The sequence below is a fragment of the Nipponia nippon genome, unplaced genomic scaffold (genome assembly GCF_047370975.1).
Source record: "Nipponia nippon isolate SJK-2023a ecotype South Korea unplaced genomic scaffold, ASM4737097v1 scaffold_3, whole genome shotgun sequence".
Lineage (NCBI taxonomy): Eukaryota > Metazoa > Chordata > Aves > Pelecaniformes > Threskiornithidae > Nipponia > Nipponia nippon.
The window spans coordinates 32140723-32153103 of record NW_028262347.1 but is presented as its reverse complement, the minus strand read 5'-3'; the positions used below and the strand labels follow the sequence as shown (position 1 = coordinate 32153103).

The 12381-nt window shown below is 43.1% G+C and overlaps 1 protein-coding gene across 6 annotated transcripts in view; it reads right to left on the bottom strand.

Moving 5' to 3' along the window:
- PNPLA8 (patatin like domain 8, phospholipase A2) overlaps positions 1-10436 on the bottom strand; it is a 40454-nt gene extending 30018 nt beyond the window's left edge. Inside the window, exons 1-5 of one of the 6 annotated variants that reach the window (XR_015706387.1) lie at positions 10194-10436; positions 7811-9025; positions 6858-7007; positions 5474-5625; positions 3640-3734 (exon numbers count right to left, since the gene is read on the bottom strand). Coding sequence is in view for 4 of the 6 variants with exons in the window: in XM_087764976.1 (XP_087621102.1) it covers positions 3640-3734; positions 5474-5625; positions 6858-7007; positions 7811-8935 (1522 nt within the window). In the remaining 2 variants the exon portion in view is untranslated. Of the gene's footprint in view, positions 1-3639; positions 3735-5473; positions 5626-6857; positions 7008-7810; positions 9026-9526; positions 9726-9757; positions 9869-9943; positions 10011-10193 lie in introns of those variants that run through there. The other 5 variants (XR_015706388.1, XM_087764976.1, XM_087764977.1 and 2 more) reach the window with 5 other exon arrangements.
- Between the last annotated feature and the right edge of the window lie 1945 nt (positions 10437-12381).

Genomic DNA, 12381 nt, shown 5'->3' with positions numbered 1-12381 from the left:
AGCATTACTTGATATCTGGCAAACTGAGTCAGTAAAGAAAAATTCTAGGAAAATTCTGTAAAAAGAAGGGAGTTTTGACTAGCTTGGAATACATTTGGTTGCAACCATTTACAATTAGTCATTCATACATACTGCCATCTAGTGTGTGCCTAAAAAAAAAATATGACCTACCCTTGTAGGAACAAAACAACAGTATCCAAAAAGCATGGTTGCAGAATACCATTAAAAAGACTGTGGAAAAATACAATTAATGCAGCACTGCAGTTCTTAGATATATTAAAATGAAAGGGACATATACAACCTTTAAATCTAATTGTGCAATACTGTGAGGACATGTAATTAAGCATTAGGAATAATTAGGACACATGATTTTTCCGATTTGGAAATGAATGCAATAGGTTTGAATAAAATTAATTTTAAAAAGAGTAAGTTCTTGAAACAGAGTAAGAATAAAACACATATGCAGAAAGAACTACATAAAGAAAGTTACAGCTGGCTTTAAAGGGAACATGACTTCCAAGCTTCTTTTGCTCTCACAAATCCTACCACCACAATAGCTGAGAGTCAGTGGACTGACAGTCTCAATTTTTTTTTAAATGTAGCACACATGCTTAATATAACCTGGGCCTACTTAACACAAGAGAAACTTACTCAACTGCCAAATCACCAAATGCCTGTATTCAACACAGACTAAACATACAGCAGCAGAGAAATGCCATTTTCCTGAATCATGCAAATCCTCTGCTACCTTCTTTTCCTCAACTCCAGGACCAATTCTATTAACAACATGCATTTGCTATTTTGGCGAGCAGTTTCAAAGCCAAAGCGCCAAAATTTATACCAAATGCAAACCCATTTTCACTTCACCTCCTGAGAAACAGCACCAAAAACTGTGGTCTGCATCAGCACACAAATGACAGTAGGTATTATCAGAGTCAAGGTACACATTGAAGTTGCTGAAACCTAATGGATGGAAACAAGACACTCATAGGAGAGTAAGGTCAAAATCAATGATACAGTGCAGGCTCTATCAGATGGTCCAGAGAAAAAAAAAGTTTCTGACACTTCCATCACATCCTGCTCTGTATCACAGACTCCTACACTCCAGCCACCATCTGAGCCTTGATTGCCAACACTTCAGGTGGAAAAGAATACCTAAATAAGACCTGGGAGGCTAAGGAGCCTATTTTGAAGAACACAGGGATACAGTTGGCTAATAAGACACAAGATAGGCAAGAATATAACCTGAAAGACAAAAGTGTTCCTTCCTTATTCAGTACTAGTAAGACCTCTGCTGAAGCGCTATATCTGGACCCGAATGACATTCTTCAAAAAAAGATATAGACCAATTGAAAAAAAGAAAAAAAACACAAAAAAGTCTCCAAAAACAATCACAGGTCAAGGAAATCAGTCTGTAAGGAAAGCCTGAGTAAACAGGCTATGACAAAAGTCTTCAATGTACAAAAGGCTGCTGCAAAGAGAAAAGAAAGAATCTGTTATCCATGCTTCTGGGGAGTCAGCACAAGAGGAAACAAATTTGAACTGCAGTAGGAAGATCCACATTGGATATTTGGATTATTTTTTTTTCCCAAAAATAAAGACAGCGGAGCACTAGCAGAGATTTTCTAAAGAGGTCTGACATGATTCAAGATCTTAGAATTGTCAATAGTGAAACACACACAGCTGAACCTTCCCTTGGGAAATGAGATAACCTCCTAAGGACACTTTCTGCACTATAATACTATGACTTGACTTATTCATGAGTTCTCCTGAACAAAAATACTTCTTCCAAGGAGACATTAGAGAAGTGTTCTGTAGTGAAACTATCTTCCAAAGAAACAACGGCCTCAAGCTGCGCCAGGGGAGGTTTAGGTTAGATATTAGGAAAAACTTCTTCACCGAGAAGGTGGTCAAGCATTGGAACAGGTTGCCCAGGGAAGTGGTTGAGTCTGCATCCCTGGAGGTATTTAAAGAACGGATAGATACGGTGCTTGAAGACATGGTATAGATGGACTTGGCAGTGATAGGTTGACGGTTGGACTTGATGATCTTAAGGGTCTTTTCCAACCTTGATGATTCTATGATTCTAACTGCTTACTGCTAAATTAACTAACAAAGGATTTTTTTCAAAGACTTAAAAATGTAAAGCAGGGAACTATATTGTGCCTACAAACAAATTCTGTCTAATAGACCTAAACATTCTCCTCTTCTCTACTATTTTGAGCCTATTAAATCTCTGGAAACATGAACATTGTATCTACTCATGGTGATCTGCATTTAATGTTATTTCGAAATTAAATTGTATGGAAGATAAGTACAGTGCAAAAAAATTCAAGTATGTGAGTTTCTAAAGGAAACTGAGCTATTGCACTACAGCATACCTCTTACGTTAGAAATCAGCATTATGCTGCTACTGGTCTAGCATCATTTCTGAAAGAGATAACTGTCTTTTAAAAAGAAACTTATGCTTTAGAGTTTCCTGCTTCCTAGGGAGGAGTAACTTATCACTGAGTCACAAGAGTAATTAAGGCAGGGAGGGAGGGACCTCTAGAGGTCATCTAGTCCAACCTCCTGTTCAAACAGGGTCAATTAGAACAGGTTACTCAGGACTTGTTCAGCCGTGTTTTGAATATCTCCAAGGATACAGATTCCACAGCCTGTGCAAGCAACTCCTTCCAGTGTCTGACCATCCTTGCAAGGAAAACATAATTCCTTATACCTAATTGTAACTTCCCATATTCCAACTTGTCTTGGCTTTTCTCCTATCACTGTGTACCTTCAAGAAGAGTCTAGCTCCACCTTCTCTGTATATTCCTATTATTTGAAACAGCAATAAGACCTCCCCTTAGCCTTCCCTTCTTAAGGCTGAATAAACTCAGTTCTTGCACTCTCTCCCTATATGTCATGACCCCCAGTCCCCTGATTATCTACTTGGCCCTCTGCCAGACTCACTCAGTATGTACACAATGTACCCAACAGATTAAGCATTTACTGAGGAGCCCAGAACTAGACGCACAGTGGCCAGAAACCCTTAATCTGATGGGTATGTTCTTGTGTGTACAAGCCAATACGCAGTCAGCTTTCTTTGCTGCAAGGGTATGCTGATGACTCATGTTCACCTTGTTCCAACCAGATCAGGTCTTTTGTACTTGGCTTTATTGAACCTTAGGTGGTTCCTGTCAAGCCATTGCTCCAGCCTGCACAGGCCAATCTGAACAGAGGGCAGCACTGTACTGACCACTTCCCCTAATTTAGTATCATCCAAGATCTTGCTACAGGCACACTCTGTCCCACTGTGCAGGTCATTAATAAAGACAGGAAACACTATTGGCCCTGAGGGACATTACTTTAGTTGTCTGTCAAGCCCCATAAACATCTAAGATATTTTATCTGTGCACAAAATGAAGGTTTTGCATTTGTTGAAAAAAAATGAGAAATCTGTTTGAAGTTACAAGTGTATCACAAATCACCCAAAGTTCTTATTCAGAAGAAAGAGGAAAGACTTCAGAAATCACACCTGAATTTTCCCAACTTACGATCAAAGTCAAAAACCGGCAAGTTCTGCAAAATCTACATTTATTCTCAGATGTTCTTCTACTATATTCATAGCAAAATTCCAACTTGTGGCTTAACAATTACCTGTGCTTACACCACAAATGTAGTCAAAAAGTTGATGAACCGGCTTTCCAGTTAGTTCTTCTAGTTTCCGTAGAGTCTGAAGTGCAACTAAACCCCTGAAACACAAAAAACCCTTCACATACAATGGTAGTTTTATCTTACATAGCTCTAATTAAGCCCACCTTTGCTTAATTATAACTAATTATAACTGAATAGCTACAACAGTATGGATCGTGAATATTTCAGGGAATGAAAGAGTAGCAGAACACAATTAAAATGGAATGATGAATACTAAATATAAATTACATATTTGGGCATACCAAAAACAGTACTCAGCAGCTACAGCCATATTGTTTTGTAGCAAAGGCTCAGGGATGATCATCTTCAGGATAGATTTTAGCTGCATCCACAACATGCAGCACTCAAAGTTTGGTCTTCACAGGGCTATATAATGCCCCTTAGGACATAGTATTTTTCTGTCTGTGTTTTTTTTTGCCTCAATTCAGTGTGTCAGAAATAACGCGAGAGTTGCATTCCAGACCATCAGACTTGTGCTTCTATAGCATGAAACAGAGTTCTGGCACGCAAAGGTGCTAACTCTGCGGGGCTAGAGCTAGAGAACTGCATGTGGCAAAAGGAGCACCAGATCAAGTACCATCTTGCCAACACGTTCTGCTGAGAATGGCACCTCCTGCACGCTGCCCCCAGATCTGTCCTGGCTTGTGCTGAAGACCACTAGTCAACCCAGTCCAAAACTATAACCAGCTGAACACCACCAATTAAGTGGCACAACAGCCAGTAGTTAGTACTCGGGTTCACCCTCTGGACTTGTTTCATTTAGTGTTATAGATGTAGATAACACCTTCTAAAGATAAGGCATCTTCTAATGTCACTCCCCTAGAAATCTAACAGAAAAATTAACACACTTTTATTTATACATAAAGCATCCTTCCTTCTACTTTGTAAAATCTTTATGGTTTACAATGAACTTTTGGAAACACAAATGTTGAGGTTACAACATACAATTACTCCTTACTGAAGGCAATTGATTTTGATGCAAGTAGAAAAAATACTATGGAGAAACAAGGAGTTCGTGAAACTGTGTTTCTGCATCGACTTCATACTTCACTTCCTACCAATAAAGATCTGTGAATCAGTAAATATTTGCCAACAAGATTTCTTCAAATATACCTGAAAACACAGCTTTTAGTGAACATCAGACTTCAAATTGAATGAACATGCTTCTGCTACTACTCTTTACAAATTGTGGTAGATGCATAAATTCATGCAGAACTAGAGCACGCGTAACTAAGGATGCGTGGTGCATAAATTAAAAAAAAGTGTTTGTTGTAGAAGAAATATAAATCAACAGCATGGCTAGAGTAGCTTTCACCACTAGCCTATTCATTCTTTCATGAGACCAGTCCTGCTAAGGTAGGTCACCCTCCAGACAAGAACATTTTTTGTATTACTAAGTCAACACAGTCCTGAGAGTATGAACTATTTCTAGCGTTTCACACCAATTTGTTATTTCTGAGATAAGACTTGTGAGCAGACTAACATAAATAACCATTTAATTTACTTCCAAAAGGAGAAAGAGCCAATTCAAGCACTTAAATGTATAGCCAGCTTTAAATGGGCACGTAATTTCAGTGTCATAGGACTACTAATACATGGAAACTTAAGTACAAACACATACAAAAATAATACCCATCACTTGGATAGTCAAATGTAACAGAAGTGTAAATCATAAATTGCATCTTTGGGCACAAACTTATCAAAGAGAAACTGAAATTTTATTTCCAATTACAGTATGAAAAAGGCTACAAGTATATAAAAACCCCAGAGATTTTACCTTGTTCCTCCTCCATCAATAGCGAGGACTCGAATTCCCCAGCCTTTCACAGGGTCTGTATATCCAATTATAGCTAAAGTCTCTCTAACAGCAGCCTGAAGACTTTCGTCATTTGCCTGTCTCAGTCGCAGTAGGCATGGGATTAATTTTTCCTGTTGATAAAAAAATTTCATTCTAACTATATGTTTATACCAAAAGAATCCATGCTTAAATTTACTAGTTTGGCATTTAAGTATAAAAGTAATATATTAATTAAACTCAGAGGAAAACTTCTTTCAATCTGTATTTACCCATCTCTCTCTCTAACAAGGGAAAGGACTTCAATATTATGTTGTACACATCCCATTGTTAAAGTAACTACCCATCAGAATTAAACAATCAAGGTGAAGGGTGAATCTTTTGAATAGCTAGAAAAACTATATTTACCAGCAGTTTAGTTTTATTGACTTTAATGTCACATTAGCCAAATATAAACTCAAGTATGAAGCATACCAAATATAGCTAAAAGCCCAGATTTTGCTGAATAGGTATCACACTGCTTCAAAACAGGAAATGCCCTCTAAGTACACTAATATTAAAACAAAACAAAAATTAAAATTCTTCCTCACACTGAGTAATTTTTAAATGTACAGTTATTATCACAAAGATAGAGAGTATTACAATCAAAATGGGAGTAGTGAATGTACTCTTTCATAATAAAGTAATTCACACCTATTCATGTGGATGCTCAACCTCTACCCTGCTCAGATGATTGATCTGGCCTGCACTCCATTCCCAAAGATCTCTTTTCCAGCAATTCTACAATCTATGTCACAGATCTGTCACATCTTGTGGAAAAAAGCCTGAGACTGACAAATGCTATGATTTGGCTAGTACTGTTAGAATAGTCTACCACCCACCTCCTGTCCTCTCACTGCAGGAAAGAGAATGAGTAGGACTACATTACATGAGCTTATTTGATGGTTATACTCCACTCTTGCCCTCTCTCTTCCAGGGAAGCATGCAAACAAGCATGAAAACTGTTGTGCATATGCAGATCAGCTGTACCGTACATTCCCGTCTGGTCAATTGCGACAGAGGACACAGTGTACGACCTTCATCTACTGCTAGACTAAGCTATACTATCTATCCACATGACAATGCTGTATGCTTCTAAATTAAACATTGCAATCTGAAGAACCTTTAGCTAAACTACTGATTGTTTGCACATGAATCTGCTTGAACCAGCTAAAAAAATAGCTATAAAACGAGACATTCACATTGTAATCTTTACAAATAGAAAATATGACTAGCCCACAAAAGCACAGAAGAAAGGTTTATGTTATTCTATGTCAATCGTCTGTCAGGTATTTATTTTTTGTCTAAGCATAAAGACTATTTGCACCTTAATTGCAACTCGTCTGCTCTCTGGAAATTCTAGAAGATGATAGGTCAGTTCTTCAACCCTGCTGATACAGACTCTTCGATTAGAGGATCTTCGTAGGGCTTGAACTAAAGCTCGAGTCCTGTTATCAATACTCACTCTTGCAATAATCTAAAAAAACAAATAAAGTTACACAAATAACATAAAACTACCCTAAGAAATGTGTAAAATTTGCCAAGACTAATCCCAAACTGTTATTTTAAGATTTCTCAGAAGTAATGGACAACATGTCGTACCAGAGATCTGCTACAGATTCCAAGTAAGCATTGCTTAAACGTAAACAGGCAACCTTTTGATTCTTTGTTTACCAGAAAAATAAATAAAGGCAGCTCACAGCAACAATACACCAAACAAACATGTCAGCATGTACTCAGATGTATTTTCAGGGCAACTCTGAAATCATAGTATTTGGACCATGAAGGAGTGTAAGATTACTACAACAATAAAAAGAAGCAACTAGATCTATCTATATTTATGTACTCTCTCTCTCTACATATATATGAACTAAATATATGTATATACTATACACACACGTACGTGTACATACATATATAGACTTTATATATATAGTTACCTATACGTACATGTACTTATATAAAAAGTATATACACATATACACATATTTAGTACATATACATATATGTAAATTTACATATTATTTACATATAGTATGTATGTATGTTTATATAGTTTTTATATATGTGTATATACCTATATACTTATTTATATAAATACATTTGTACTTACATGTACGCAAGTATATACACGGGTATATACTTATTTATGTAAGTATATGTGTATATATACCTACATGTAAGTTTACACGTATGTGTGTAGTGTATACACAGAGTTGTATAAAATATACATATACACAGGAACAATATATAAAGAAATAAGACTAAACAAAGACTTGCCTTTTCTCTCTGAAGAGACAGATGTTTTTCCCTCTCTTCTGCAGTCTTAGCCTCTTTTGCTTTGTCCTCCTCATCTTTCTCAGACACTTCTTGTTCTGGATGTTTACTCTTTTCTTGTGAAACAACTTTCGTATCAGACCTTAACTTGGGAACCAACCCACCAATGTAACTGTCTACAAAAGCTTGTACACTGTTACTGGGATATGAAAGAAAGTTTGCAATACTTTTTTTAGTGGACACTGGAAGAGCAGTATTTGTCTTTTCAGCACCCAGAGTCTCTGCTTCAGGAGCTAAAGTAGCTGCTGAATCCACTGTCTTTTCTTCACTCATTACAGCATTTTCTGATGAATCAAGCTTGTTCACCTCTTCACTTTTAGAGTCCTGTAACAAAGCATCCCCTTTTTTCTCTTGATCCATAACAGAATTAGTATTAAAGTACCAGTTGATATGATCAGCTACGAAGTTGTAAGTCTCTCCAAAATTTGTAGAAAAGTAGCTTATATGAAAAAGGTGGTTTTTAGTAGATGCTGAATCTTCTGGAGTATCTTGATAAGCGCCACTTGAACTTACTAACACAAACTCTGAGTTTTCATTTGCACAAGTGGATTTCTTTGCAGCTGGGCCTCTGTCGCAATCCTCCCGAGTTCTGGCATCTGTGACTTGTTTATCACTTTCCAGATTTGCATTAATGTTATTTGCATCTGCATTACTTTTATTTGCTTTTCCCAGAGTACCTGAGTGTGACTTTAATCGAGCTATCCGTGAAACCAGTTCACTGTGAGTGCCAGACACTGCCTTTGAAACAGATTCTATAGTGTTCTTAATTCGTGACATGCGATTGTTCACTTTTGTAAGTCCTTTGGAAGAAGAAGTTAAAAGTTTCGAAACTCTGTAGCATAAAAAGTCATGGCTGTAAACGTATCTGTTATACCAAAAAGTTCTGCTTCTGGCCCATCTGCACCGAGGCTCACTTGTATGAAAAACTCTCAGGTGAACGGCATGATTTATCCTCCAGCAGACATTTGGTCTATACAAATACAGGTATTTGTTTCTTTGCTTCCACCAAAGACTTTTTGGGTTAATCACAAAGAATAAATATGCGTCTAAAGATAAATGAACTGTCATCACTTGTAAGTAATTACACCTTTTCTATGTTGCTTGCCTACTTCATTCCAGAAAATATATTTCAATAAATGTTTCGTATCACGGTGTTATCTGAAAAACAAAAAAGACAACAATGGAAACCCAAAACCAGTAACAAGGTAAACTAAAATCACAGAGTTGCTTAAAGCAGATGCAGCTTATTTATTCTTTCAGTAAAGCCAAGCAGACATTCAAATCAAATAATCTCGTGGGAATATCTACTGCTCAGGACATTTGGTAGCATCATCCTAACATTTGAATTTCAACACATTATTCCTTAAAGGCCAGTTTAAGTCCACCTCGAGCAACATGCAACACTTGTTGAAAGTATTTTGCGACACGCAGAAAACTGCTTGCAGGTATTTCCAATAAAGAGAAATTTGTCTCTCTTTAGCAAATTATCTTGTGCAGAGACCAAATTTCAAATGAAACTGTCATTATATTACCACCCCTTTGCAGAATTCCTCCCAGGGGAGGAAGGACACCAATCCTTTGAGCAAAGCTTCAGTATAAAGCCACAAATTCAACGAAACGTTCCTATCCTAAGAGCTGAGGGCAGTATATAATCCTTACTCTACAAGGAAGATGCAGACATTTCTGAGGTGGATCAGAGTTTTACACAGCATGCAAGAGTTGCGCTGAAACCGCGGGAGCAAATCCATTCTTTGCCTACGCGGCAAGCTCAGGCTTCTCTAGCTCCTGTGAGAAGCGCCAGAGGAGGCCAGCCAGGCCGACACCTGCGCAGGCCGACGCCGAGGCAACAGCAGAGGCGATGCCGCCGCGGGCAGGAGCGTCGTTACTTACGGTTTCCCCAGCGGCCGCCCGAACCTACGCCCTGCCCTGCCCTGCCCGCCCCGGCCCTGCCAGCTCCTGCTCCTGCTCCGCCACCGCCGCCGCGCAGCCGGGCTGCAGCCCGGGGCGGCGGGCGGGCTGATATACAGGCAGGCGGGCGCCTCCTGCCCCGGGAGGGGGAGCGGGGTCTGCCTGTACCTTGCGCCATTTCGCAGAAATGATTTCGAGAGCGGCCGCGTAAACAAGCGGCGAGTCCCGTCCCGTCCCCCCCCGCCCCCGGCCCTGCCCTGCCCGGCGGCGGCAGTCCCACGTCACGCGTCCACACCCACCCCTGCGTCACGCACACCAGTCCCGCGTGCCTGGCACGCGCTCACCGCTCCCCCTTCCCACCCCCCGGGGCGACGCGGCCCACCCCGGCGGCGGCAGCGGCAGCAGCGACGGCGGGTACCTGCTGGGCAACGGCTCCCGCCTCGCCCCCGCTCCCCAGGCCGCCGCCGAGCGCCAGGCAGCGCCTGCCGCCCCTCACGAGCAGGGCGGCCGCAGGGGCCGCGGCCCGCGCGGTGTCACCCCGGCGGCGCGGGCAGGAGGGCGGCGGTACCCACTATAGCGGCAACGGCGGCGGCGCGGAGCAGCCAACGGGGCCGCGCTACTGCGCCTGCGCTGCGCCCAGCACGCCGGAAGCAGCTGAGCGACGCGCCGGGGGGCGGGCGGCGTGACGCGGGGTGGTGTGACGCAGGGCGGTGTGACGCGGGGCGGAGCCAGGCGGGGCGACGTCGCGGCCCTGGCGGCGGCCGTGGCTGCTGCGCCTGCGCGCCAGCAGCGGCCGGCGGGGGCGGGGCGGCGACGTGCGGAGCGGCACGCGGGGGGTGGGGCCGGGGCGGAGCGGGACGGGCCCGCCTCGCCTCAGCGCGGCCCGGGGCGCGGTCGGTGGCAGCGGAGCTGTTCGGGCGCTTGGTGCCGGCCCCCCCCGAGGCGCTGGGGATGAGGGGGCCGGGAGGAGGCGGAGGAGGAGGAGGAGGAGGAGGCGGAGGCGGAGGCGGAGGCGGAGGCGCGCCCCTGCCCGGCCTGGCGCCTCTCCGGCCGCTCGGTGCAGGCGCCGCGGGCACATCCCCCGCGTTTCCCGCGTCATACATTGGCGAAAGATCGCAAACACTTTGTCTTTCACAGGTGTGACCGGTTCAGGGCGCACGTCGGTGTTACCCAGCCAGACTTAAGAGCAGCAGCGGGCCTGTGAGGTCCCCGCCCGCGCGCCCTCCCTGAGACGCAGTTTTCGTGAAGTTGCCTAAGCGTGGGGCGGTTGCGAAGGATGGCGAATGCGCCGCGTGCCACAGTAGACTGATGAACACCCTGCCTTGAACGTTAGGAGGTTCCTGGTTCATTTCTGGTTTCAGATTCCAGTCATCTACTTCTTTCTCACAGATCAAAAAGTAAAATTAATTTTCTTACTTGCTGTTTTTTTCCCCAAAGGAAAACTTACATCCATTGCATGTTGTAATTGTTACCACAGGTTTTCTTATAAATTGAACAGCTTGAACTTTCTGCATTTCTCAGTGCAAGACATTCTCCAGCTCTTGAATATTTTATGAATATTAACTGAAAAATTTGTAGTTCCTTTTTTGCCTCCTGTCAGTGTGGTGAGTTGACCCTGGCTGGTCGCCAGGTGCCCACCAAGCCACTCTATCACTCCCTCTCTGTCAATAAGACAGCGTTGAGAAAATACGGTGAAAAGCTCATGGATTGAGATAAGGACAGGGAGATCACTTACCAGTTACTGCCTTGGGCGAAACAGACTCAACTTAGGGAAATTATTGCCAACTAATAGGATAGTGAGAAATAAAACTCAAAACACCTTCCCCCCACCCCCCACTTCTTCCCGGGCTCAACTTCACTCCCAATTTTCTCTACCTCCTTCCTCTCCAGCAGCACAGGGGGATGGGGAATGTGGGTTGCGGTCAGTTCATCACACGTTGTCTCTGCTGCTCCTTCCTCCTCGGGGGGAGGACTCCTCACACTCTTCCCCTGCTCCAGCATGGGGTCCCTCCCACGGCAGACAGTCCTCCATCAACTTCTCCATTGTGAGTCCTTCCCACGGGCTGCAGTTCTTCACAAACTGCTCCAGTGTGGGTGCCTTCCACGGGGTGCAGTCCTTCAGGAACAGACTGCTCCAGCGTGGGTCACCCACGGGGTCACAAGTCCTGCCAGCAAACTTCTTGCTCCAGCACAGGCTTCCCACAGGGTCACAGCCTCCTTTGGGCATCCACCTGCTCTGGCATGGCATCCTCCACAGGGCTGCAGGTGGATATCTGCTTTACTGTTAACCTCCATGGGCTGCAGAGGGACAGCCTGCCTCACCATGGTCTTCACAATGGGCTGCAGGGGAATCTCTGCTCCAGTGCCTGGAGCACCTTCTCCCTCTCCTTCACTGACCTTGGTGTCTGCAGGGTTGTTCCTCTCACATATTACTCCTCTCTCACAGCTGCTGTTGCACAGCAGTTTTTACCATTTCTTAGATATGTTATCACAGGGGCACTACCAAGCTCACTGAAGGGCTCAGCCTTGGCCAGTGGTAGGTCCATGTTGGAGCCAGCTGGCATTGGCTCTGTCCAATATGGGGACAGCTTCTGGTGTCTTCTCAC